At 37.6% G+C, this 25,303-nt stretch overlaps 5 protein-coding genes across 8 annotated transcripts; 1 reads left to right on the top strand and 4 right to left on the bottom strand.

Annotated features, from left to right (window-relative positions):
• Positions 1–872: 872 nt before the first annotated feature.
• Positions 873–2,450, bottom strand: LOC114732837 (transcription factor MYB27). Its single transcript, XM_028920202.1, has 4 exons — positions 1,756–2,450; positions 1,545–1,674; positions 1,353–1,456; positions 873–1,240 (listed from the first exon to the last, which is right to left on the bottom strand). The coding sequence occupies exons 1-4, from the start codon at positions 1,868–1,870 to the stop codon at positions 885–887; spliced, it is 705 nt and encodes a 234-aa protein (XP_028776035.1). The 5' UTR covers positions 1,871–2,450; the 3' UTR covers positions 873–884.
• Positions 2,451–3,282: 832 nt separating this feature from the next.
• LOC114732855 (uncharacterized) lies at positions 3,283–5,814 on the bottom strand. 2 transcript variants are annotated; one of them, XM_028920230.1, is made up of 5 exons: positions 5,628–5,814; positions 5,400–5,510; positions 4,997–5,050; positions 4,713–4,735; positions 4,087–4,155 (listed from the first exon to the last, which is right to left on the bottom strand). In XM_028920230.1, the coding sequence occupies exons 1-5, from the start codon at positions 5,772–5,774 to the stop codon at positions 4,131–4,133; spliced, it is 360 nt and encodes a 119-aa protein (XP_028776063.1). In that variant the 5' UTR covers positions 5,775–5,814; the 3' UTR covers positions 4,087–4,130. The 2 variants fall into 2 exon arrangements, with proteins under 2 accessions (XP_028776064.1, XP_028776063.1); XM_028920231.1 differs by lacking the exons at positions 4,713–4,735; positions 4,997–5,050 and adding an exon at positions 3,283–3,592.
• Positions 5,815–6,268: 454 nt separating this feature from the next.
• Positions 6,269–11,918, bottom strand: LOC114732854 (serine/threonine protein phosphatase 2A 57 kDa regulatory subunit B' beta isoform-like). 3 transcript variants are annotated; one of them, XR_003739032.1, is made up of 3 exons: positions 10,292–11,910; positions 6,512–6,981; positions 6,269–6,420 (listed from the first exon to the last, which is right to left on the bottom strand). XR_003739032.1 is itself a non-coding variant. In XM_028920228.1 (2 exons), exons 1-2 carry the CDS (start codon positions 11,444–11,446, stop codon positions 6,658–6,660), a joined length of 1,479 nt encoding a protein of 492 aa, XP_028776061.1. In that variant the 5' UTR covers positions 11,447–11,910; the 3' UTR covers positions 6,304–6,657. The 3 variants fall into 3 exon arrangements, 2 of the variants coding, with proteins under 2 accessions (XP_028776061.1, XP_028776062.1); XM_028920228.1 differs by having other exon boundaries at positions 6,304–6,981; XM_028920229.1 differs by lacking the exons at positions 6,269–6,420; positions 6,512–6,981 and adding an exon at positions 6,996–8,537 and having other exon boundaries at positions 10,292–11,918.
• A 4,575-nt stretch (positions 11,919–16,493) lies between these two features.
• Positions 16,494–19,634, top strand: LOC114732856 (heparan-alpha-glucosaminide N-acetyltransferase-like). Its single transcript, XM_028920232.1, has 13 exons — positions 16,494–16,827; positions 16,972–17,109; positions 17,313–17,394; positions 17,497–17,573; positions 17,664–17,779; positions 17,870–17,978; positions 18,074–18,190; positions 18,325–18,416; positions 18,540–18,606; positions 18,698–18,779; positions 18,876–18,967; positions 19,064–19,207; positions 19,308–19,634. Exons 1-13 carry the CDS (start codon positions 16,606–16,608, stop codon positions 19,452–19,454), a joined length of 1,485 nt encoding a protein of 494 aa, XP_028776065.1. The 5' UTR covers positions 16,494–16,605; the 3' UTR covers positions 19,455–19,634.
• A 1,727-nt stretch (positions 19,635–21,361) lies between these two features.
• Positions 21,362–24,505, bottom strand: LOC114732857 (ACT domain-containing protein ACR10-like). Its single transcript, XM_028920233.1, has 6 exons — positions 24,039–24,505; positions 23,549–23,767; positions 23,094–23,199; positions 22,292–22,628; positions 21,915–22,199; positions 21,362–21,831 (listed from the first exon to the last, which is right to left on the bottom strand). Exons 1-6 carry the CDS (start codon positions 24,190–24,192, stop codon positions 21,694–21,696), a joined length of 1,239 nt encoding a protein of 412 aa, XP_028776066.1. The 5' UTR covers positions 24,193–24,505; the 3' UTR covers positions 21,362–21,693.
• Positions 24,506–25,303: the final 798 nt, after the last annotated feature.

Here is a 25,303-nt window from a genome sequence, read left to right as displayed (position 1 = left end):
TCTGCCCATTATTCTAACCAAAGAAAAAGGGGGAAAAAGAGCGAGAGGGTCCCCCCCCCCCCAAAAAAAGTGATTTATATTTTCCTTATATAGCATGTGACGCCTACTTGTGGCCGGCCGTTCGCTGCATTTAGGCATACCTTGTTCTTATTAACATGTAATATCTGACCAGCGGATATTATTTTATTTCACTCTTGACCAACTCTCTAGCCAATAATGGCCCTTATCTACTTGTATTATAGCACCAATCTATATAGTTTTCTTTATCCGATCGAATATTTATAACAAAAAGGGAAAGAACAAAGGTTGCCTTACGTAAATGAATGTGAATAATATGCAAATTGTTACTTACTTGAATGCTGGATGCCACTTCCATTTTATTGAAATTTTGCTTCCTGCCTTCGATTTATCTGACAAATTATTGCATGTTTATATAAGACCTTTCGTTTTACTCCATCCACCCCTTTTTATAAGAAACATCTGACCAAATCAATAAAAAAAGTTAGTTAAAATTAGTTATTACAATTGTATTACATTCTTAATATATTATAATTCATATATATTATTTCTATATCATCGAATTGATAATTATTGAACATTAAATTATTGTAACAGTGTCATAAATTCAGCTGATCATCAGAGTTTTTATAGCTTCCATTTCTGATGGTAAGTTTGTGCTAGAGTTCGATCGACTTGCCGCACCTTTGATTCGTAATATTTTCACTCTCAGATTTAGGATGCATGGGAGGAAGGCATCTAGTTTAGATGAATTTCGAATAGTGATTACAATATGTGACTCAGAATGAAAAGTACATTTAGCATAATGCAATTTTCATAGCAATGCGTAAATACACAGAATACATAAGTGAAAGGGAAGTCTATGGTCAATTCATGTCCCAGATGGAACCTGAATAAGAACAAGCCCACGTATCAGAGTCAAACCATGTAGAATAAGATTCAGCGGACTGGAAGCTATAATTACAATGATATTCATAATATTCTATTTCATTCTGATCTTTTTGCAGTTCTGCTATCCAATCTGATATTCGTATCTCGTATGGGGAACTCGTGATTTCCCATTCTGATGGTGGACAGGCTTGAAAGGAATTATCCTTAGTCTCCTCAACATTTTCTGGGCATCCAAGGTTGATTTGGTCGTAATCCTTGCCAGCCTTATCATTCATGTTTTCCTCACTGAAGGCACCTTGTTCAGTGTTGTCTGGTTTACATGGGAACTCATCTAAATATAAAATCATTGAAAACACGTGCAATTAAGAACAACGGTGATTAAATGGCACAAGCCAAGTAAGTTCAAATTCGGTCAAACATATATGAAGAATTGCACGTCTAACCTCCTTGTTTAACTACTCGTGCTTTCTTCCTTAAATGAGTTCTCCAGTAATTCTTGACTTCATTGTCAGTTCTTCCAGGTAGACTGCGCGCAATCTTTGACCATCTGGTGGATTGCTCAACAAGTGAAAACAATTAAGCGTCATGTCATGCGTGAGCTAGAATCAGTAGAGAGGACAAGGAAAGAGTCATACTTGTTACCCCATTGCTGGTGAAGTTGAATAATGACTTGCTCTTCTTCAACACTAAAAGGGCCATGCTTCAGATTTGGACGAAGATAGTTCATCCACCTCAACCTGCAACTCTTACCACTTCTCCTCAGTCCTGTAAAACATCAATGGCCATTACCTTTTGACATGGTTGGATCCATTAAATGAAGTCTCGTCCACCATAAATTATACATACCAGCTACTTTGGCAAGGGAATCCCATCTTCGTTCTCCCAGACAAGTAACAAAGGTGGTTAGTTGCTCGTCTTCCTCTTGCAGCCACGGCCCTTTACGCAAAATCTCTCCTTTCATGCTTTACTGATTATTGATATTTATCACAATGTACGTTGCACTTAACCTGGAGAGGGCTGTAAGGCCACATATACATATATAAGGCTACAAACACACACAAGCAAGTAAAAAGAAAGCGATGGATCAGAAAAGAGAAGAGGGAAGAAGCGAAAAGGAGGGTGTGACCGGAAACTCTTACGTAGACCACTGGATGTGTGTGGGATCTCCACAAGCTATTGACTTAACAATTAATTAAATTGGTGCTGACCGAAGCATCCATGGGATACATTAGGTCGTTAACTCGTCTAAGATTAGATGTACTGCTTACTCCTGGCATCACTAATTCTGTCACGTTGTGCCAACGTTGTCATTCGCTTCTGCTTCAACTCGGTTCAGAGTTATGGATATATGATTTTTGTCCTTTCTAAACAAGATATAGATGTTTATGATGAAAAGAGAAAAAAGATCTGAAAACGGGAACTTCGAAGAGAAAAAAGTTGAATGGATGGGGATTGGGTTTTGGAAGGTAGTAGACCAAACCATAATTTGGATCTCTATCCAGATCTCTTTCTTCAGATACATTGGAAGGAACCCAGTCTGTAACGCCACGAGTGCGAAACAGATGGGCTCAAATATCGCCACCCCTATCAAAGCATATCAAAGCATATGATTTTTTATATATTTTTTTCTTTGACCATTTTTTTTTTTTGGCCAACGTCTTTCTTTGATAACTTCTTTGCCATATGAAGCAAACGAGGTAACACTTGTATTTCATTTATTTCATAACCTGCGGAAACGATATTCTGTTCATATAACAACAGTTAATACGCAGTATTTCCCACCATGGTTTTCATAGCGTGCTACATGCTCCAAACGTTTCAGAGGATACTTGCTTGATTTTAAAATAGGGATTCGCTGCTGGCCCCCCAAAAAAAGTTGAGATTTGCTTTTTAAAGAACTGCCAATGGTGAAAAAATTCCAAAGAACCAAAACACTTGGTGGGAAATAAAACTTTTAACCTCTGATTCCCCCCCCCCCCAAAAAAAATTGAATCTTTAAAAATTCCAAACTATATTTGATTTTTTTTTCCTAGTAGCCGTCAATATTTGATTCCCCCCCCCCTCCAGCGATCATCTATTGTAAGAATGACTATTGAAATATTAAAAAGTTCATTCCCTCCATTTTCGTTCTATTTGGATGTATAAAGCACACCATATCTCAGTTCAAAGAACAAGAAATGCAGTATGGGGGATGACCAGACCACCATTGAATCGCATTTAAGAATAGTCGGGCCCCAAGGAAAAAAAAAAAACACATGAAAGAATAGCATTAGATTTTCATTTTTCAACCTATGCGTGCCTCTTGGTTCAAAAGAGAAGACGAATGCAAGAAATTAGAAAGGAAGAGTAAAACAACGTTGTCACCGCCTCGAATAGCAAAAAAAGACCAATCTATATATAGATTCCATTAGGAGTACTCAGGTCAGTTTCACAAACGATGCCCCTATCCAACAAAATCATCTTTGATTAAATGACTTGGATAATGGACAATCAAGTAGTCTTCAAAAAAACAAAAAGAAAATCAAAGTAGGCAAATCTACAGTGACTCATCTTGACTTGACTTCTAACCTCTCGATGTTCAAACTGCAACTGTTTCATCTTTTCACGTGCAATATATCAAAAGGATCACAACGTTAACGATCTATGAATGATTTATTCATAAGATTACAGCATCATCCATGAACTGCAAGTAGATAAAGACCCTTATTAATCATCACAGTTCAAAAACATTCAGAATTACAAGACTTATCTGGGACTGAAAGTATCAGTTTTAACATCAATAGATAAACAAGAAAATTTTAAAAAGTGACATCGCAGCAAGAAATAAAGCAAGATTAATAAATCCAAACTGATCAATGATGATACTCAAGATTCCTGATCATGAATGTATTATCAGTTCCACTAGTTTCAACCGAGCACTAAAAATACAGTCACAATGATTCTGTGCATTTAAAGAAAGAAATTTTATACACAGAATTTGTAAAAGAGAAGCATGAGTTTCTGCCCATAGCATGTGGCTCTATGTTATGTAGTAGAGGAGTTAGTTAGGTTATTAGTGTCTTGGGTCTATAAATAATGGGCTTGGAGTAGTTCATAAACATGGCTTATCACGTTCAACTTTAATAAGAGTCCATTTATTCCTTGCACGCATGAGATGTATGAAAAGATGGACTTAACCTTCCCAAGCAACTTAAGTTCCCGTCCAACTGGTTCCAAAAACTTCAGGTCCACAGTGATAGGCCAGACCTGTCCAGAGATGAAAGAACCCGGTAAAGTGTCGAGCAGGAGATCCTTACGCAAACATAATCTACCTAAAATAGGCATAAACAACAATATTTCTCGAGATGGTCCTAAACTGCTAGAACAATATGCTTTCTGTTGTTGATTTTGTAAAGCTCATGAGATGAGTGATATAGGGTGTGTGTGGTATCATAAAACAAGAGCAACAGAAGAAGAATATACAAGGGATCCGTCTTATGGTTGGATTCTCCTGTCCCCCATAATACCAACAAAAACCAAAATAGTAACTTCCCTGCGGTTTATGAAGCTCAAGAATATATCATGAGACCATCTAGAGTATCAAATATTTCATTAATTGGGTTTTCATCTGACAAATTCCTGTTTAAATATTTTTGAAACATATAGTCCCTCTGTCAAGTTTTGCTAGACATACAACTGCAGAAAAATCAACCAAAGGGAATATAACTTAAGTCAAAAGGGCCGTGCTTGAGTAGGTTACAAAGCTCCCAGGAGATACATATATAACATATAAGGAATAGTAATAATCTGTCACGGATTCACACCTTTGATTTCCTTCAATGAAATACTCCTCCGGTCCCAATTATAAGACCCAATTGACTTATTTGAGGAGATTAAGGAAGTAAGTTAAGTTGGTTATTTATAATAAATAAGTGTTGTCATTCCTAAAATATCCTTGCTAATTAAATATATTGGCTAAAACTATCATTATTAGAAGGATTATCTTGGGAAAAAATGCATAAATATAGAGACAAAATGGATTGGGGTCTTATAATTAGGACCAAATAAAAAGTCAAATGGGGTCTTATAATAAGGACCGGAGGAGTACCAAAAAAGTCGGAGAAAAGTGATCCCCAGAGAGCCCGAACCGATGGCAGATTAACTGCCATTTCAAAACAAGAAAGTTTTATGCAATGCGGTGTGAGATTTAGGAACTCTAAAGCATCATGAAATCCTGAACCATCTAAAAGCTGGCTATCGACTAAATCGCAGGTTTCCTATTGGTTAAAACGAAAATAATACATAAAATTCGCAAACTGGCATCAAGTATAAAATTAACCTAGATAAACAAGACGAATGCAGATTTAGATAGTTAATATTAACACGACAATCCAATAAACGATCAGGACCCATGGGCTCAGTTTTCGCCTCAGATTCTTTAGTGCAAAGAAGATAGAAAAGAACCGATGCCTATGAAATTGAGTTCAAATTTCCAAGAAAGAAGACAGCACCTTGACGCCAAGTAATTTAAGCGGCGCTGTCTGCCCTGGTACGATACAGTCAGGACCGGCTGCTTCCACGATGGCTTCCTCAGCCAACCCACTTCCAATGGGATTGGGGTGCTGCGTTATCCCCAAAAAAATAAATAAGTGCTGCGTTATCCCCAAAAAAAATAAATAAGTAAATTAACCGCACCATGAAGGAATTGATGGGGAGAAAATTAGAGAGGAAGAGGGAACCTTCATAACGGAGATGGCATAATCGGAATGAGGGGTTTGGGAAAGACGGAGAATTGGAGAATGATGGATTCTGGGAATAGGTGTTTCCGATGATGCCCTCCACGGAGCATCCTTCTGAAGTAAAGCAGCTCCACCTTTCCTCGACATTTGCCCCGGCACCGCTCTGCTTTTATCCTTTGTATGCGGCCTCCGCTTCTGCCCTTCGAGAGGATGATGTCTGTCGAGTGTCTAGAGCAGGATAGACACTCTCTCCCCTCTTCAAAACACACACAAATAATTATTAATTATAATTATTTCATTTCGGTTTAAACAGGCAAATAACCCAAGTCACGCGCAACTCACGTGTTTTCCTTTGGACAGGCTTCCTAACGGACCTAAACTCGCGGTTGTAGGGTTTGCTGAGCCTCACAAACTTTTTTCGAATTTCGATGAAAAGAAAATTCAGATCACCCCAAAAACGGCAAAAGAATTGAAAATTTTATTTATATCCATATATTTACGTATATATATTGTTCGCAATTAAGAAACGGATAATTGATTTCATAAAATTTGTGCTAACATTTTATTCGAAGAGCTCTCGAGGCTTGTTGAGCATAATCTATCTATCTAATTCCTGAATTAAAAAATAGTAAAAGGAACCGTAGGAAGGTTAAAACATTACAAGAGGGAAAAAGAATTCATTCACAGTATTACATTCACCTTACTTTCAGTGGTGTCTATCAGAGCGATGCAACGTAGTAACATGCTGCGTCATGCCGGCAAGAATAACGGAGGGAAACTTCCGTATTTCTCTCTGGAAAGCAAAAAAATACAATAAAATATTTCACAGAACATTCTTAATCTGAAGATATAGGTAACAGACTTCGAGTACATTTTTAAGTTACATCTATCGCTGCTTTTTGCCGCCTGATGATCATCCGACTGAGAAAAAATGAAGTGGGAAAGAAAGAAACCCAGATAAGAAAACGAAAAATGGGCACCAATATCAGGGGAAGCAAATCCATAATCCCATCATATGAAGGCAATGAGGCTAGTCTGTGATCATGGCATCACCCCCCCTCTCAGCAGCAGCATCTGCGAGCCTCTTCCAATTCAACAGCCGCTGCTCTTCCAACTCTTTGGCTTTAGCCTCTTTCTCTACATACTGCCTCCGGCACTCTTCATATAATTCAGCATCCATTTCCATAAACATCTTCCGAACATTAACGGTCAGACCATGAACGGCCTGGTTCCAGTGACTCTGGATATTTTTCTCCAACGCCTCAAATATTATTGGTAATATCACACTCCGACTTTGGGCAATTAAGCTTACAATGTGTTCATTATTCCACAGGAAGAGGGCCCGCTCTGCAACCTGCATCGCAAAACGTTGTGCCTAAGTAAACCATTCCGCAGGGAATATTTAAAAATATTATACAAGCACACAATGCAAGTTACGGTACCGTCGAAGCAATTCAAATCCTAATCTGGAGAAGGCCCCATATCCTATACTGATTATGACAACTTTCAGCGACCTAGGAAGGATTTGCTTAAAAAGAGCATTAATGATTAACTCCTCCTTTCTTAAAGTAAAATATAGAAATGAATGAAAAAAGATCCCAAGGAATGATTCGGCACCACCAATTTCCTTTTTTTTTTTTTTTTTTTTGCTTGGCCATCAATTTGGCAACACCATTTTACTCCTCCCTCCTACTGTTCCACTACAGAACACCCCACACCAAACTTTTTGTTCAACGAAATAAAAGATTCGGTGGAACCTATATATATCTTTATAATAACCACAAGCCATTGGCAACCCAAGCTGAACAGCAACTTCTAATATGAGTTAACAAAATATTTCTGATTGCCCTATAAATCCAGACCCTAGAAACTTAGCAGATGCTAGTAAGCTCTATCGCAATTTGCATTCATTATGGGGGCAAAACTGGGAATTTTTTGCTGGCAAAAAAATCCAGTGGCAACAAATTATAAATTATATAGATCTCTTTTAAGTTCTACAAAAATTATACAGATATCCCTATATTGTAAAAACTAATACAAACTTCTCTTAAATTTTGTTGCACACATTCCCTCTATATTCAAAACCTGCCCAAATTTCCCCTGGAATAAAGGGCAAATTACAGAGTTTCCCCTAAATGTACACAAGCATTCCCTAAACATAGGAAGATTGTGGTATTTCAGCTAAACTCATAAGAAATACGTTGTTTAACTCTTCATTTTTTGGAGGAGCTACGCGGAGGTTTTTCAAAATAGAAAAGAGATTCCATAGAGCTACTGAGTTCGCCAAGACATATTAGGACGAAAGAAAGAAGAGGTAAGAAGGGGACAATACTGCTAGTGTAGAAGATTATCCCATGGTTGCTGGCCGCAAGGGGAAAGAAGTGTTATCTGAGTAGGCATGAAATGCCCCTAGGGATAGGGGTAACTTTCTGGGTCTTTAAATGTTCCTTTTGGTTCAGAGAGAGAGGGAAGTTCTGTCTTATTAAATTAAATGTGGTGAAGAGAGTTCTAGCCTCTCGAATCCCAAGTTGCGGGAGGAGGAAAATCAACTTTCTTCATCATTTTCTGTTTCTATTGTGATGTGTCTCCTTTTGTGTTCTCTGTGTGAGTTTTGGTGTTTTCTTATATTGTACCTCCCTTTCATTCCATTGAGGGGAAGAATACTTTGACACTTAATATAAATTCAGTGTTTTATATCTACTACTCTGCTTGGGCTCTATCAAGATCTGTATGATTTTAGAAAGCTTAGGTCCTTGTAATTTTCACTTTTGCGTCTGGGAAACGTCTGTCTAAGTTTAGAAAATAAAACGAAATTCTACATAATTTCAAAAGAACGCAGAGGAGATTCATGTAATTTACTCAAACAATTTAAAGGCTGCACATAGGAAGCAGTCCAGTAAAAGTACTTATCAGCATAAAAATATTGATGATACTTTCCTTAGTAATGAAATGAAGAAGGATAGAAAAAAATTTTAAGCTAGAGATTAAATCAGTGAATAATGCTAAGGACTTGGAATACAAGCTCCAAGAGTTCCAAGTCAATAATTCTAAAAATACAACCAACCAAGAAACAATAATTTCAATGTTATAAGCAAGGTTAAAAAATGTTTCACCCAGAAACAAAAGCACTAGGACTAGCAGAATGATTAGAGTTGGCAGTGTATTTTGCTCAGAAAAATCTTAATGCGGATGTCAGAATGTATGCATAAAAACAATACACAGTGAATTTGACATAATGAAATATTAGTGAATTAACTGTTCTAGCAAGAAATCATCCATCACCAAGCAAGCAAAATCATTATAGACCCAAATATACCACTACCAACAGTTAAAATCATTGCCAAAGGCCTCAACATATCAACCAACGTACAATTTCGCACTAGCAATTTCAAGCTCAAGCCATTTAACATCTTAACAAGATCATTCAATAACGAGAAGTGTGAGTAGGAAACACAATCATTTATGTTTCAGATGTGACCCAATTCTAACTAGATTCAAATATGAGAATCTGGGAAGAAATTCAGATAGCATCCTCTAAATTTTGCCTATCACTATTTTTATCCCATGGTTCAAACAAAATAAATAACTTTTAGATTATTGGGTATATTATCACCATCAATTACAAAATAGATGGATCAAGATTCAAATGCTAAGTTCTGACCAACAAAAACTTGGTGGGAAACCAAACTTTCCAAACGACAGGATGCAGAGTGATATTGAATAAACGGAGCAAGGCAATTTGATCTTGATCTCTTACTTTAATTGGATACCCTGGAACCATCTATTACATGTCAAGACCATAACCAAGCTCCAGGCTTACCTTTCTCAGGATCTTTCTAGACTAGACATGACTTTATAATATTTCTATATATTGTCAAACATCACTAAAATTTCTGCAGAAAAAATCCTACAATGACGCCAATATAGTCCTTATTTCAAGTAAATGCTCACTAATTAGTGAAAATCCTTCGGCACAGGAAGAACACATTCAAGGATTTCAACTTTCAACAGATCTCACTTTGGGCACGCAGCAGACAAGTTCATCTCCAACTTCTGATTTGCTGGCATGCTTAAAATTTTATGAAATATATCCTCACAAAGATAGAAGCACCAAGAAACAAATAAATTACAACTTAAAAATTGCTTAAACAGAAAATTAGCTGCCATCCAAAGGACCCAAGCCATAAATAATTTTTTTCTTGAAATAAAAAATCCCCATTGATAAGGCCAAGGTTATCCACTCTACACATGGAAAAGGCACTTCCAAATTTCATCAGAGAAGTCAAATAATAGTCATCTGATGAATTTCAATTTTATTCAACTTTGTCAGCTCACTACTAGCTTCTTTGAAGAAGATAAGCCAAAATGGATTCAAAGCCCATGTCCTTCCAATAAGAATGATCACTTGCCTGTCTATAAGCGAACTTCTGTGCGTAAAACGCCAGAATAAAATTAAGCCATACAGATAGGACTTAATTTATATGCTCTCGTTGCAAATAAATAATGTAAACATATCTTCAGGGTTCAAGTGTTTGGATCCGTTATCCATAATTCCATATAGCAAAATTACATTTAAAAAAAAAAAAAAAAACTGTTCCATTTGCAGCATTCAAATTTCATAAAAGCCACTAATCTTAATCATAAGCATTATAAACCCCACAAACCTGAAAATGAGAGCTATTGAGGCATTGCGCAATCCTTTTAAACAGGGGAACCATGCAACGTTGAAATTCAGCAGCTTGCGTCGCCTCTAGAACTTCCTCCAGTTCCCCCAGGAAGAGAACTTCCTTCTGGCAGTTGGTCACTGGCCAGTACTTCAACAAACCCCTAATGACTGTATCAGCCAGCTTGTAGTCCTTTTCAACAAACTGAGTGATGCAGTACGACAACTGCTGATGATATACGGCAACTGGTTTAGGTTTATGTAATGGTATTAGCGCCCGCACCAGAAACAACTTGTGCTCCTCTTTCATTGGCAGAGCAAACCCATTGATTATACTCCCCAGAATCTCCAGAAGCTCGCCAATACCACTATGCCTCTCGGTTTCATATATAAAACGATAAAAAATGTTATTAATTGCCTTCCTAATAAATGGCCGGTGAACCATGAATTTACCATATATGCGATGGAGGATGGTTTTCAAATATTCTCGCTCCCGAGGGTCCTCAGAGTCAAATAAATCAAGTAATTTCAACACAAACGAATGATCAATATACCGCTTGGCAACCTTAGTATCCGTATCGGATGACACCACGTATCTCAGAAGCAACTCATACGCGAGCTGCAAATGAGGCCACGCTGGTTCCAAACAAGGTTCCTCTTCTTCGGGATCGGTAATCTCTTGTCCTGTATTTTCATGGGATGCTGGAGGCAAGCATCGGAATATATTTACTGATATCATTCTTATCATTTCCTCCTGACAAGCCTCTGAAATTTTACCCGACCCGGATTGGATGAAGTCAACCAAATCCATAAGTGACTGCCGCTTGATTTCTTTCTCTCGAGCGGACTTCAAGGTATCCGTAAAATCAAAAACATAACAACATACCTTCAACTTCCGAAGGAACAAGTTCTGTCTTTCCGAGACGGGCACATCGCGGAACATCGGAAGGGGTTCGATAGTACCCGAAGGAGGAGCACCAGCCATAAAATTAGGGCCCGATGCGGCAGCACCAGTCCGAGAGGCATGGTTACCGACCACATTGGTGGGGGCCGGAGCCGAATTGCGGTTCGCTGTAGGACCGGAGCCATAAACCAATGACTCATTAGGGTCGGACCTGGAGGGCTTCTTGCCCCCCTTCATGATTTTCTTAAACATTTCTGAAACGCGACAAACCCTAACCCTAAGTTGTGGAGCTGAGAAACGAGTTCAGAAGTAGCTCGTGATTGGATTCTGAATGAGTAAAGTAGTGACATAAACGCCAAGAAGTTAGTCCGAGGATGTCCCTAATCCGTCAATGGTTCTCCTCCCGAATTTCCGCATCGGGGCCGAACGGCTAACGGATCTGGGAGTGGGAAGGGAAACAGAAATGTTTCGATGTTGCAAAGTGCTCCGAAAATTCTGGGACAATAAATCAAAGGGCCGGGGGGAAATTGGCGGGGCCAGTTCACTGGAATGCGGAGAAGGTGACTGGTCCGAGCTGGGTCCCCGCGATCAACAGGTCGATGCAGAGGAAACTGCAGAAACAGAGAAAGAAATTGAGAATGAAAGTGAAGAAGGTTGGGGGTACTGTTGAGGAAGGAGCAGAGACGCAAACGAGGAGGGATGATCGTCGCTGACATGAGCGCCTTTATAAACAGTCACTTTGCACGGAGCATTTTATCCCAAACACAGCTCATACATAATCCTTTATCGGCCCAATAATAATAATAACCTTAATTGTACTAGTAATAAAAATAACAATAATAACAATCCCTCATAATTTATTTTAAATATTACCTAAATATATAATTTATATTGTTGTATTATATGCCAGTTTAATTAAGCTTTTTAATCAAAATATTTTCTTAATTTTTAAAAGTGTATTTACTAAAAATATTATTATTTATTTTTTCCAGTCCCAAAAAAGAATCTCATTTGTTCATAGGGCCTCACCCTTCCACACACGAAATGAAATGACCTGAGCGGCGGACTACGTGTATTTTCAATCTTGATCCAGATTTCCTTATAACCATGCAACTTTTTTAAATTTGAGCCATAATTTCAAGTGGACATCTTTTTCAGAAACTCTACAATTTAAGACACCCGTATTTATGTGTGTGTGTAAATATACATACTTATATTCAAATGCTTAAATCTGCGATCTCCCTCTAAAAAGGAAAGATTTTGTCTCTGGCTAAGTGAATAATATTGTTATTTTACAGTTTGTCACCTCTTAAGTTTAAATTAAAATATTAGGCCGGGAAATTTTTTAGAACTGAAATAAATAAACAGTAGTTAACCCAGCCTAATGTTTCTATGGAAGATAGCTTCAAAATATAGTCCAAAAATAAAATAGCAGTACTTTTCTGAATTAAATTTAAAGAAACTAAAATGTGTGAAAAATTGAACTTGCAGTTGAGGGTTTCTTTCAACAGAGGGATACGTGGCCTGCGTATTTGAAGAACGAGGCATGTAAGTGTGGGACGACCGATTCTAATCCATTTGGATGGATAAATTAAAATCCGCAAAAATGCTTCTTTTTTTTTTTTTTTTTGCCAAACATAGAGCCAAGGTTAAAACACGGAAAAAAATTACACTGTTTGAAAAAAGTGATGAAAGAGATGGAATGGAAGTGACTGTGTGTGGGATGGGGCCCAGGGTGTCAATAATCATCCCATAATGACCAGGCAAGACGTGTTGGCTGATCAATCAAGTTTGAGTCAAAACTCAAAACTCAAAACACGTTTTACCCAGCCCCCTTTTCCACTATTGACGTGGTATTACTTTTTAGTTTTTCTTTTCTTTTCAATATGACGTGGCAGTACTTACCAAGTCAAATTGGACAAATTTATCTATTTTTCGGGAATTTGGGTATTTTTATATATTGAGGTTTTGAGAACTCCACATTTAGCAGCTCCCTCCATTCCATGTATTTATACGTCCACGAGGGGATAAGATTTGCCGTATTCCACATCACTCGACCCAACTCTCGTTCCCTGTAAATAATGCCCTTGTGGGCCCCTCAAGTCATTTTTAAATGTGATTGGATTTTTCCGCCTATTGGCAGCATCGACTTGAATACCTGTTAAGTCGCATGCCCCACAAAATTGGATATTGTGATTTTACTCATTCAACCAATATAAATTGGCAGCGGATAATATAATTTAAATTTTAAATAGGTTGAGAAAATAAGTGAAATTTTTTATTTGTAATAAATAAATATTATATTTTTAAAATATTTTTATTGACAAGAAAAAATACATAAATATGATAGACAAAATAAATTGAGATTGAGATCTTATATTCAAGGTCAAAATAAAAATCAAATGAAATCTTATATTAAGAATCAGAGATAGTACAAACTTATATTTTATATATTTTTATAAGATGTGTACTTCTCATGAACCATGAATATTTTTTGTTTTGTTTTTGAAAAACATGTTGATCTCTGTCAATTGAATTAATGTGTCTGCTGGGGCTAGGGACCATCAAAATATTGCAAAACTTGTGGAGTATGCCTGAATTCAACAGTTCTCTCTTTATATCGTAATAGTATTATGTTTTGGCCCAAAATACTAATACTCTTCGGGTCCTTAATATAGGAACTAATTGCTGAGTTAATTTTGGTCTTAAATATAAAACATATTTTTCATATTTATCAATTTTTCTCAAATTACCTCTATAGATATTCCCTCAACCATAATCAAGTAAAAGAGGGAGGAAAGATATTAAAAAAGATGATTATAGTATTTAAAAAAAAACATACTCCTTCAGTCCTTAGTATAAGACCCATTTAACTAATTTGATTAGATTAAGGAAGTCAGGTAAGTTAGTTAATTATAAGAAAAGTAACACATTTTTCCTAAAATACCATGATCATCTTTCTTAATACTCATTTTCCTCTTCTACTTCATTATGGTTGAGGAAGTATTCATGGGGTAATTTAAAGAAAATTGATAAATATGATAAATGGGTCTTACATTTATGATCAAAACTAACTTAAGAATTGGGTCATCTATTAAGAACCGGAGGAGTATTATATTTCTTATAATTAACTAACTTACCTAATTTTTTAATCTGATTAAATTAATTAAATATGTTTAATATTAAGAATCAGAGGAGTATTATGTTGGTTATTTGAAATGGTTAAATTGTCTGTTTTAATATCTAGACGAATGGGCGCTGGACCTACGTCAAACATCGTATGAGAAAAGAACTGAGGTTGACCTGGGTCAAAATAATTATCTTATATCTCTATGGGCCGATTTCATAATAATATCGGGCTCCCTCAAGCTGGACCATGATTATAATGGACAACTTCTTCTTCTTCTTGTCGGGCTTTTCTGGGCCCATCAAACGGAGGATTTCGTACCATGTCTTCTGCCAACACGATATATCGGAGTTGGACCCAACAGGAAGAGTTAGTCTCCCAACAATATGGTGAATCAAGGTTTGAATTCTCATCAATAGAGTTGTCCATATTTAGTAGTTAATAGTGTCTTAAACAAGATTGTCTCCGATAAAAAGATATATGTATTCACCAAAAAAAAAAAAGACACAATAAGTGTTAGAAGCGGCATTGAATTTAACTAGTGGATGTGTCGTGTGATGTGGTTGGTTTTAGGAGCATTGAATTGATTTAAGCCATTTAATGAATAATCAATTTGTTGTTTGCAACATTGTTTGCCACTGATCTGCGAAAATTGCATAGGTAACCAGTGCCACCTTCCCATCTCCATTAGTTATGTTCCCCCCAGTTTCTTTCACCAGCCACGCCAACGATGAGGAGATCTCAAGCATCCTGCTACTTGAGGAATTAACACGAAAAACAGAGACATACTGGATCAAGTGGCGCTTTTAAGAAAAACTTAAATTCACTGCCTATCATGCGAACTAAGATAAAATTGAGGACTAAAATATTAATTCCTGTTAAATCACGGTAGGAACATGAATTAAATGTTAGCACTCACGTGACCTTGACAACACGTCAAAGTTTAGACCCTGCTCTGATATTAGTAATATCATATAATGTAAATTGACATAATTAAGATTAAGATATGTGGTGGAATCGCCGGCCACAGCATGAACAAGGAAGAATGCAGGAATCGACGGATTCCGTTCTGTTCCCGTCTGGGTAAATAAAAAGGCATCAATTAATGTATATGTTATATACTGATGATTGATATGTACTTTCAAGCATTATTCTTTTTTTCCCCCTATACATAGGCAATCCTTTAAATGTGAGCACCTCTTTGCTGTGCGATCTAACTATATTAATTTATTTTCCAACCCAAAATTAAAATAAATTATAGGTTACGAAATGAGACCCACACTTGGACTATTAATTATTAGAAAACAGAGTCTGCGAAACTAGCCAGCGACAAGAAGAAACAACCCACGGGCTGGATTAGGCCTAGGGTGTGTTTGGGTGACGTCCCAAACCATGGTTTGGGGAATAATCTACCCAAACACCCTCTTCAAAAACCAAAACTATGGTTTTGGAAAAAGCAAAATTTTTTTGCTTTTGGAGAAAAAAAGCGAGTATGAGGGCCTATATGATATGTATCTTGTTATTTTTTTTTATAAACATATTTTTTATAAATATATTTAATCTTATATTTTATAAATATATATACACATTAATTATTTATTAATTATATTATTTTATGTATTATTAATTATGTTGGTAAAAAACATATTATTAACAATTTTATTCCTTCAAATTAAAATATATCATAAAATCTATTTTTTCTGTAATTATCATATTAACTTGTGTCTTTTTTTTAGTAATTTGTATATATAAAAAATGCTTCTGATAACAACTATCCAAACACTCTCACTTCTCAAAATCACTTTTTTACAAAATCTATTCTTCACAGAATCTATTTTCCGCGGAATCTATTCTCCAGAATCACTTTTCCAAATCACGTTTTGGTTTCATCCAAACACACCCTTGTACGAAAAGTAAAACCCCACCAGCCTCTTATCTGTTTGTTTCTTTGCTTCTTTAACTTCAGAGCCTGAACCATGCTACTGCTGATCTCACGGTTTCACTTTATTCAATTCGATCATGGAGACCATGTTCCGGCTTTTAGTGTTCACGAGAGAAGCCTTTAATCTGCCTCTTTTCAATACGTGAGCACCGAAGTTTCTTTATAATTTTATACACACACATATATATATGGCCCACCTCATCTTTGCGAGCGCAAGCTAACTCGGCCGGCGTTGTCCTCTGTCTCTCTCTGTAATTCTCCGCAATTATTTATTGCCCCTGCACTCTCGACACCTTTTCGTTCTACCGAGAGAAGGGCTTCGACGCTGATATTGAAGAAGCCATGGATGTTGAAGCTAGGAGAATGGAGGAAGGGCGCCGGAATTCAGATCGGAACCATGATTTGAAGGACTCCATTGAAGATGAGCTTGAGCATCAGAAAGAAACAAGAGCACCACTGGTGGAGAGTGACACCGTTCAGCAAATAGAGCAGGAGCAGCCGCTTGCGAAGCAGAAACCCAAGAGGATTGCAACCTTGGACGCATTTAGAGGCCTCACCGTAGTGGTTAGTCTACATCCTGTCTAAATACATACACGCAGTCACGCACAGAGAAAACTTCATGGTGTATATTACTCCACTGCTGGCTTTAAAGTAAAACATGTGGGTTTTGATAATCCTGTTTGAGTGTGTGTGAATGTTTCGGTGCAGTTGATGATACTGGTGGACGATGCTGGTGGAGCTTATCCTCGAATCGATCACTCCCCATGGAATGGGTGTACATTGGCTGATTTTGTCATGCCTTTCTTTCTTTTCATTGTTGGGGTTGCCATAGCCCTTGCTCTCAAGGTACGCTCTCGTTTTCATTCCAACTTTCACAACTGTGCTCTTTCTTCTTTAAACCGTGTCAGCCTAAAATTATTTGCTTGAATCATAACTTGGCAATATAAGCAAGGCTAGTTGCCACTGCTCGATCATACATATACTGAGAACGAATAAATTCGTCCAGACATATATCAGTGATAAACACTGTGCTCTCACAATGATTGCAGAGAGTTCCCAAGATGAGGGATGCCGTAAAGAAGATAATACTTAGGACCTTGAAGCTTCTATTTTGGGGTATTCTTCTGCAAGGTAGTCAAAAGTCCTCAAATGTGATAAGCGCTAGCTATGATAAAAGAATATGCTCCATATATATTAAATACTACACTGATGTGTGTGTCTAAAATACTACAGGTGGATACTCTCATGCTCCCGATGATCTCTCCTACGGAGTCGACATGAAATTCATCCGGTGGTGCGGCATTCTCCAGGTTTGGAGATTATAAATTAAAAAAGAACAATATAATTCAGAGCCGTTCTAGTTTATAGTTTGTTGTATGGCCACTTTAATATGAGTGCAGAGAATAGCTCTCGTATACTGTGTCGTGGCCCTGATAGAGACATTCACCACCAAGCTTAGGCCAACCACCTTGAGCCCGGGACACCTCTCCATTTTTACCGCCTATCGATGGCAATGGTAAGAATTAAGATAGCAACATCACGATTCCATATTCACACCTTGTAGCTCTGAAATATACCCCGAATTTGACGGAAATGCATGGCATAGGATTGGGGGCTTTGTGGCATTCACCATTTACATGGTTACAACCTTCGCTCTCTATGTTCCAGATTGGAGTTTCGTCGATCATAGTCAAGACGAACCCAAGAAATATACGGTACACTTCCTCTCTCAGCAACACTCAATGCATGTATTTGCTTTGTTTTGTTTTGGCTATTGTTTTATTCTGTGATTATTTTCACAATTTATTAGGTGATTTGCGGGATGAGAGGACACTTGGGGCCTGCATGCAACGCCGTGGGATACGTGGATCGACAAGTTTGGGGGGTTAACCATCTCTATTCTCAGCCTGTTTGGACTCGGTTGAAGGTTAGATATGCCCAGAACCAACCCTGCCTTTTCCTATTCATCGACACTTGCATACCTAAACACACCTTTGTTTAATAAGCTCAGACTAGTGCTCTTTCAAGTCCTCTCCTAATTCTCTATTTTTATGTATCTAGGCGTGCACATTGAGCTCTCCTGCTCAAGGTCCTCTTCGTAAAGATGCTCCGGCTTGGTGTCATGCTCCCTTTGAACCCGAAGGATTGTTGAGGTTCTTTTATTTCTTTTGCCTTTCATTCCACAATCCAGAATGAGCTCTTATACGAAATTAGTCACGTTAGATGTTGTTAACCAATTAAACATGGATTGAATAATTGTTTTCCTTGTTATCTAGTTCTATATCAGCTATCCTCTCTGGTGCCATCGGGATCCATTATGGGCACGTCTTGATCCACTTTAAGGTTACAGACTTCTCCCCACTCACAGATAAATTATATCTTTTATTTACATGCAAGTTATTGAAGATACAAACGTGAACATTTATTTGGGCAGCGTCATTCGGAGAGGCTCAAGCAATGGGTCTCCTTGGCAATCGTGTTACTGGTGGTTGCCATAATACTTCATTTCACAGATGGTGAGTTTCTGAGACAATGACGTCTTAAAATAAACTACTGTATATGCCATTTCCCTCAAGATGAACCTTACAAACTTTGCCATGCATTGAATGCAGCTATCCCACTGAACAAGCAACTCTACAGCTTCAGCTACGTTTGCTTCACAGCTGGGGCAGCTGGAATTGTCTTCTCTGGCTTTTACCTGCTGGTAACTACCAAAAGCATCAGTTTTAATTTCTTTCTTCAAAAATTAACAAAACTTTGGACCTTATTATCACTCTGCTTCACTTTCCCTGATATACAGATCGATGTGTGGGGATTTCGGACACCATTCTTGTTCTTGGAATGGATAGGAATGAACGCAATGCTAGTATATGTGATGGCAGCTCAGGGAATCTTCGCCGCATTTGTGAATGGGTGGTATTATACAGATCCAAAACACTCGCTGGTAAGAGGCACAATCAGTATCCCTTGATTCATCGTAAAAGTTTCAATAACTTCCTAGTTGGAATGGAAGCTAATTAACCAGATTTGACGTGATGAAATAGGTACACTGGATTCAAAAGCACGTATTCGTGGATGTGTGGCGCTCAGAGAGGGTGGGAACCCTCTTGTATGTCATATTTGCAGAGATCACTTTCTGGGCTGTGGTCGCTGGAATCTGCCACAGATTAGGAATCTATTGGAAGCTGTAAGTCTAACACAGGATAGAATGCCTAGAACGTCTTCGATTTGTCCCAGGGAAATTTGTCCTTGCTTGTTATTGTACCATATTTCCATGTTATTCTAGCTTGGAGTTTCTGTCTCCATATCATGTAAATGTTTCCTTATGTTATAATATGAAAGAAAGCGAATCTAGATGGATCCCTGAAGTAGTCTTTCGGTGAAGAAGCTCCATACGCGGTGTGTTTTTGTGAAACATGTGAGGTGTTGGCATTATTTTTACAAATCAAGAAAAATAAATAAAAGAAATGTTCATTTGATACGCTTAAGAAAACTCCTCCAGGTATGAGCTTTAGGGATCCTCATTCAAAAGAATCACCCAATTCCTCAACACGTTTGCTTTCTTTTTTTTTGATAACAAACACGTTTGCTTTCTCAATGCATCAATAATATCTGTGTCAAATTGGTATAAAAATAATCAAAGAGTTGACTATTATTTCGACCTTTTAATTTATCCATTGTATTTTAATTAAGGTCGATGAATTTTTTTATTTTTGTTATATTACTCTTTAGTTTTATTTAACATTCTAAAATAGTTTCTTAAACCCTTTTCAACATTTCAAAGCTATTCTTTAACTTTTTTTTTCATATTCAAAAAATATATTGGACGAATATGATGAGAATAACAAAGACGAAACAAATTAAAAACGAAGAACCTAATTAGAAAAAAAAAAGATAAAATATAAGTTTTCTCATAAAATATATAATTCACAAGTCATATATAACGCTTCTTTTAGATTTCGTGTCTTGCTTATGGGATCACCAAGTTGAATTAAAAATCTAAAATAAATAAGGCAAGATTAAAAATGACAGATATTTCCCGTTTGGTTAAGTGTGAACCGAACCTACGAGGATTCAAAGCGAAGCTCATTTTTAAGTTTACATTTGTCACAAAAGGAAACAGCGCGGCAGAAAAATCCCAATTTGCTAACTGTAGATGGCTAACAGGAAAATGATTATTTATTCACTTGTAGTTTTCTAGTGACAGGTGGCAGGGTCCGCTTAAATCCAGACGTAAAAAATTACTCGACAATGTTTAAAATAAAATTGATTCCGGGTATAAAAAGACGAGGGAGGGAGAGAGAGAAAGAGCAAAAACGTTGTATCAACGGCACTATGTAAAATAAAACAACACTGTTTTTCGTCAAAAACACCCAGGAATCTTGTCCATGTCAAGCTTCATTGTTGATGCTGACAAACGGCCAGGAAAGACAGGCAAAATCTTTAAAAACGAGATCCTGACGGCAACGGCAGGAATTTTTGAGGTCACACCACCTAATGAGAGGCTTTTCCTTATTCTCAACAAATTCAACCCAAAACAAAAGAAACCTACAACGTGTAAATAGGAATTGCGCCCGGGAAAAGATCAGACAGCGAGTAAGACATCTATGTTTGGCGTTTTCCGAGCAGTTGATAACTCAACACGGGACGACTAGAAACTCACAATATCTGCAATCACAATCCATGACCAGTGAAGCGCGTCTCAAAAAAATATCTAAAGGCAAACACCTGGGGAGGATTATCGCAAGCAGGACATGTCACAACTATTCACAGAATTTAATTATAAGCCCAATCTCCTATTAAAATCTGATAATGAAAGCTTTGGAATCTTCTTGATTTTATATCCTCAACCCTAGTTTATGACACTGTTTCAATGAAACCAAGGACCACACGACAGCGGAGCTACCGAATCGTGGACAAATCTCTGAGTCAGTGGACAATGGATCTCTCTTCTCAATCACATGCAGGGGACGTCAGGAACAGCCGCAAATAAAGACCCAGTCCACGCAATGTAAATGCCATTAATGAAGATGCTGTAATAAGTGCCACTGGTTGCTCACAAATTAAGGCCCAGCTACCTAGTGCTTAGCAATTCCCATTCAACGAACGTGTCAATATGTAAGTAAATCATATTATAGACTAGAGGGAGAAAGAGATGAATACACATGTTATACCACATTACAATATTTCACTTCTCATTCATAATAAGCTTCTCGTACTCTGCCCTTTTTAACTGCTTCTGCCTACTCATCTCTGTACATTAGGTTAGAACTACAGCAGCTCTGAAAAAACTATCGAATACTAAAAATCATTTTCACCACATATACATGCCCAATTACATCTAACAATAGCTATGATAACAGTAACAGACCAAATTGCACTGTACATATAGAGGTCCCTCCGAAAGGGACAGTGTCGGCAACCATGGGTTCATTCCCAACCCATCAACATTTTCCAGACTCCTTCTTCAATCTTGTTCCTTGCAACACTCAATCCTTCACCTTCATCAAGCAAAACCTTATACACTTCCCACTCGCGGTCCCTAATCTCGTGTCTTCCAATTTCAGCCTGTTCAACATTAATCAATGTCATTCATTCTATGGAACCAATATGAACAATACAAAAAGGAGGCGCAATTTTTGAGTAAGTACCGAAAAGATGCAGATGCCCAGCTTCTTGAGAGCATGAGTAATGTCATAAAAAACAAGAGGTCTTCCTTTGCCGGACAACTCCACAGGGTTTGCCACCATCAGCTCCACATCAGGACCCCTACTTATTACTGCTACTCTGAGTGGACGAATCAGTTCCATCCTCAGGCGAGAGGATAACCACCTCTGCTTGTTAGGATCCACTATCTTTTTGCCATCTGCTTGCATTATGAACAAGTCTATGTCACATTTCCCTCTTGATTTTATTGAGAACCTCCCATAAGAAATCTGCCCCGCAATCACACCATTAGGTTTATTAATACATGCAAATGCAGAGAAGGCTAACATCATGTCTTCAGACTTGAGTTTAGTATGTTTACCTGAATGTTGTAGTCCTTGAGAGTTCTCATGATATCATAAAGAAGGCCTTTGTGATCTTGGCAAATGATTTGAACAAGCGTGTGAGAAGGGCTCAGCAGGTTGTCCATCGTGATAGAAACACTCTCGGATGTGAGAGTTGCACTTCGAACTGAATCAGACAATTCCTTGTCAAAATCATATTCTGTGATTTCAGTTGGAAGGAATGAAGATGTTTGAGAGCAAGTAGTGACTTCTGGGCCGACCAATTCAATGTCAATACTCACTACAACATCCTCCATAATAGCTTTCAACTGTTGAATTGTGTCTTCCCTCCTCGTTTTTGTATGCAAGAGCTCTCTGATATAGTAATAAGGCCACGTATACAACGTTAAAAAGCTATAGGAGATGGGAGTTTTCAACCAATAAACATTTTGTACAGCAGCTAACTAGCTTCAAATTCTCCTAAATCGTATTCTATATCTTTCGAGAAAAACCATCAAATATTTAAAAGATGCCAGAAAAGTCTTAGTGCATTTCCTTGAACTGACACACAATTTTTCTACAGGCGTTAGAATGGGATCACTATGAGGACGACACAAGTCTGAAAAAAATCTGCACAAGATTGTTTCCATTTGAGTGTCTAAACTCAGCTAACACATCGGTCCTACTCAAGCTTCACTTTTTAATGCTATTTTCAAAACACTTCAATCCAGTATCAGTAAATCCACAATACAGAATCAGGCCGCCGAATCTAAACGACACTTTAATTATAATGAAGAAGCAACTGAAGGATAGCAAATGACAACATAAGGAGCTTCCAACCTGGTGTCAGTGATGTAAAACAGATCCATCACTTTTCCATCGGGTGTAGTAGATACCTTCACTTTCTTTATGGTAAGCTCTAGCTCGCATAGAACTTCTGTCACATCTGTCACAGTAATAAGGAAATTCAATCATTTGAGTGTAACAACCGTGTGACCAGACAATAATGATATGATGGAAATCGAATAATTCATCATCAACATATCTTGGACAGTTCTGCAGATTTAGGCTACACACACACACACACACACACACACACACACATCCCTATCCCCTGAACAATACACAGTGAGGAGATAGGAAAACGTTCAGATTTGTCAAGAAGTAGGAAGAAAAGGAATGTTGTAATATCAAGACTGCTAAGAAGTAAGTCGTCTTGGACAGGTCAATAATAGTCACAATCAGCAGTATTGATAGTTAAGACTCGGATTCACAGAGAAAGTTTCTAAATTTACCATGTAAAAGCCCTTTACGATCAAAGCAGCAGAACTTTAATAGGAAGACGTCTGGAGGCTTGGGAGGTTGCAATTCAGAGCGGTAGTAAGAAATTCCAGAAGCAGAAGAACAGGATGGGCACGCAGCAATTAACCTGTTTAATAACAAATTCCACCTCGTTTCCGGCTTACCAGCCACCCAGAATACTATGTAGCACCATCTCCCATCGGTTGATACGTCTTCATTGCATCAAAATAAACAAAAGAGAATTAGTGAAGCTTCACAGAGTCAAAGCTCAAAAGAAACTGATTCTCTAATATACGTCAGTTTCATCAAGCAGGCCATAACCGTATGTCTCAAGTCTCAGATCCAGAGCAACAACCAAACAAAGAAGAAAAACTAGGGTACTTTTCAATTGTATTTTGAATGGAAGCGAAATCCATTATTTGCAGTAACTTGGTCGAGGAAAACAAAGTGTAAGGATCGATGAGAATATGAAAATTGGGTTACCTCCCCTGACAATGTTTAGTCCGAAGAAGAGTATGATGCGACACAAATCACAGCCCAAGCCAGTCTTGTCAGGACAATTCACAGTGATAACGGTCGGGTCACCTTCTTTCTCAGGTTCCGTGATAATCACTACGTCGTCATGCAATATGCCCATGGTATTGTTGGCCTGCAGCCACTTCTTCTTCTTCTTCTTCTGGGTAGGGTTGTAATGATATGGGAGGCGTATAAAATCTGGGAGGAATATCAGGTATTGGGCAAACGCGTGTTTTTTTTTTTTCCTTCACTGTGTGACCACAGATAGAGGATGAGGGTAGAGACAGGGGAGAGGCAGAAGTTTATGTCTCGGTCGCTTAAGTTTGAGTGGTTGGTGACGGCGCCTTTGAATCCCCTGTCGATACTTTCGTCCTTCGCCCACTTGGATTTCCCATTTTATCAATCTCGTGTGCTTTTGACTGTTTCGGCACTTGATAGCTGCCCAGACGCGACCGCCTAATTCTGTACAATATAATATGATTTCCGCCCTTCCGAGCCGGTGCGTTTATATCATTATTTTATAGATGATGACAGTTTTTATTGTTCACAAATTATTATAATGACCATGATAATTACTTTTATACTCCTTTGTTTTGAGAAAGAAATCATTAAAACTCACAACATTCGTTCACATGTAAGGAATGTATGTACGACCGTTGGTTGAAAGGGCGAGAAAAAGAGAATTTGCGACCCCGATTATTCAAGAGTTTTTTTTTCCTTATCAGGCGATCACAGGTTTCACATAAAAGCTTGTTAATCTGATGGATTGCCACATCAGATTGGTGATTAAATAACGGGGAAATTATTAGATTTTAAGGAAGAGATTTAATAACCCAAAAATTCGTTAAGAAACTGAAAATTTTGTGATGACAACATATTTAAAATGCTTATTTATTATTAAATTTTTTTAATAATTAAATCCTTCTTGTAAGACCTTATAATAATTCTCCCTTTAATAAACCAACAAAACATAGATTAGAGTGTTGATGTTGATTATGAAGAAAATGGAGAATCAGCAGAAATAATGATGGGGACGAGTAGGGTCTGGGCGGGGATGAGTGGATGTCCCGTCGTTGTGCATCGCGTGCCTTGCTTCCTGCTAGTGCGATGACATTGACATCCCATCTCTGTTTTTCCCAATGTGAATTATTTTCCTTTTTTCCGAGAAAAAAAAGAGAAAATTATGGATAAATTCTTCGTTAAAAACTTAACTGACAAATAAGACCTAAAAA

This window comes from Neltuma alba, unplaced genomic scaffold (assembly GCF_004799145.2).
Source record: "Neltuma alba isolate B1F8T4 unplaced genomic scaffold, ASM479914v2 tig00012939_pilon, whole genome shotgun sequence".
NCBI lineage: Eukaryota > Viridiplantae > Streptophyta > Magnoliopsida > Fabales > Fabaceae > Neltuma > Neltuma alba.
The sequence above is the reverse complement of the archived record's forward strand: the minus strand, read 5'-3'. Positions and strand labels throughout refer to the sequence as shown.

Excerpts from the sequence above, each read along its gene's own strand:
- LOC114732837 (XM_028920202.1), bottom strand. The coding sequence starts at position 1,870 with ATGAAAGGAGAGATTTTGCGTAAAGGGCCGTGGCTGCAAGAGGAAGAC. Across the intron at positions 1,675-1,755 it reads TTCCCTTGCCAAAGTAGCTG|GACTGAGGAGAAGTGGTAAG; the intron begins GTATGTATAATT and ends GATGTTTTACAG. Across the intron at positions 1,241-1,352 it reads ACGAGTAGTTAAACAAGGAG|ATGAGTTCCCATGTAAACCA; the intron begins GTTAGACGTGCA and ends TTTTATATTTAG.
- LOC114732855 (XM_028920230.1), bottom strand. The coding sequence starts at position 5,774 with ATGTCGAGGAAAGGTGGAGCTGCTTTACTTCAGAAGGATGCTCCGTGG. Across the intron at positions 4,736-4,996 it reads ACTTTTCTCCGACTTTTTTG|TATTTCATTGAAGGAAATCA; the intron begins GTACTCCTCCGG and ends GGACCGGAGGAG. Across the intron at positions 4,156-4,712 it reads TTCATTGAAGGAAATCAAAG|GTCTGGCCTATCACTGTGGA; the intron begins GTGTGAATCCGT and ends ATCTCTGGACAG.
- LOC114732854 (XM_028920228.1), bottom strand. The coding sequence starts at position 11,446 with ATGTTTAAGAAAATCATGAAGGGGGGCAAGAAGCCCTCCAGGTCCGAC. Across the intron at positions 6,982-10,291 it reads TCAATAGCTCTCATTTTCAG|GTTGCAGAGCGGGCCCTCTT; the intron begins GTTTGTGGGGTT and ends TTTGCGATGCAG.
- LOC114732856 (XM_028920232.1), top strand. The coding sequence starts at position 16,606 with ATGGATGTTGAAGCTAGGAGAATGGAGGAAGGGCGCCGGAATTCAGAT. Across the intron at positions 18,191-18,324 it reads CTGTTTGGACTCGGTTGAAG|GCGTGCACATTGAGCTCTCC; the intron begins GTTAGATATGCC and ends TTATGTATCTAG. Across the intron at positions 18,607-18,697 it reads ACGTCTTGATCCACTTTAAG|CGTCATTCGGAGAGGCTCAA; the intron begins GTTACAGACTTC and ends TTATTTGGGCAG.
- LOC114732857 (XM_028920233.1), bottom strand. The coding sequence starts at position 24,192 with ATGGGCATATTGCATGACGACGTAGTGATTATCACGGAACCTGAGAAA. Across the intron at positions 23,768-24,038 it reads ACTAAACATTGTCAGGGGAG|ACGTATCAACCGATGGGAGA; the intron begins GTAACCCAATTT and ends GATGCAATGAAG. Across the intron at positions 22,629-23,093 it reads TTTTACATCACTGACACCAG|AGAGCTCTTGCATACAAAAA; the intron begins GTTGGAAGCTCC and ends TTACTATATCAG.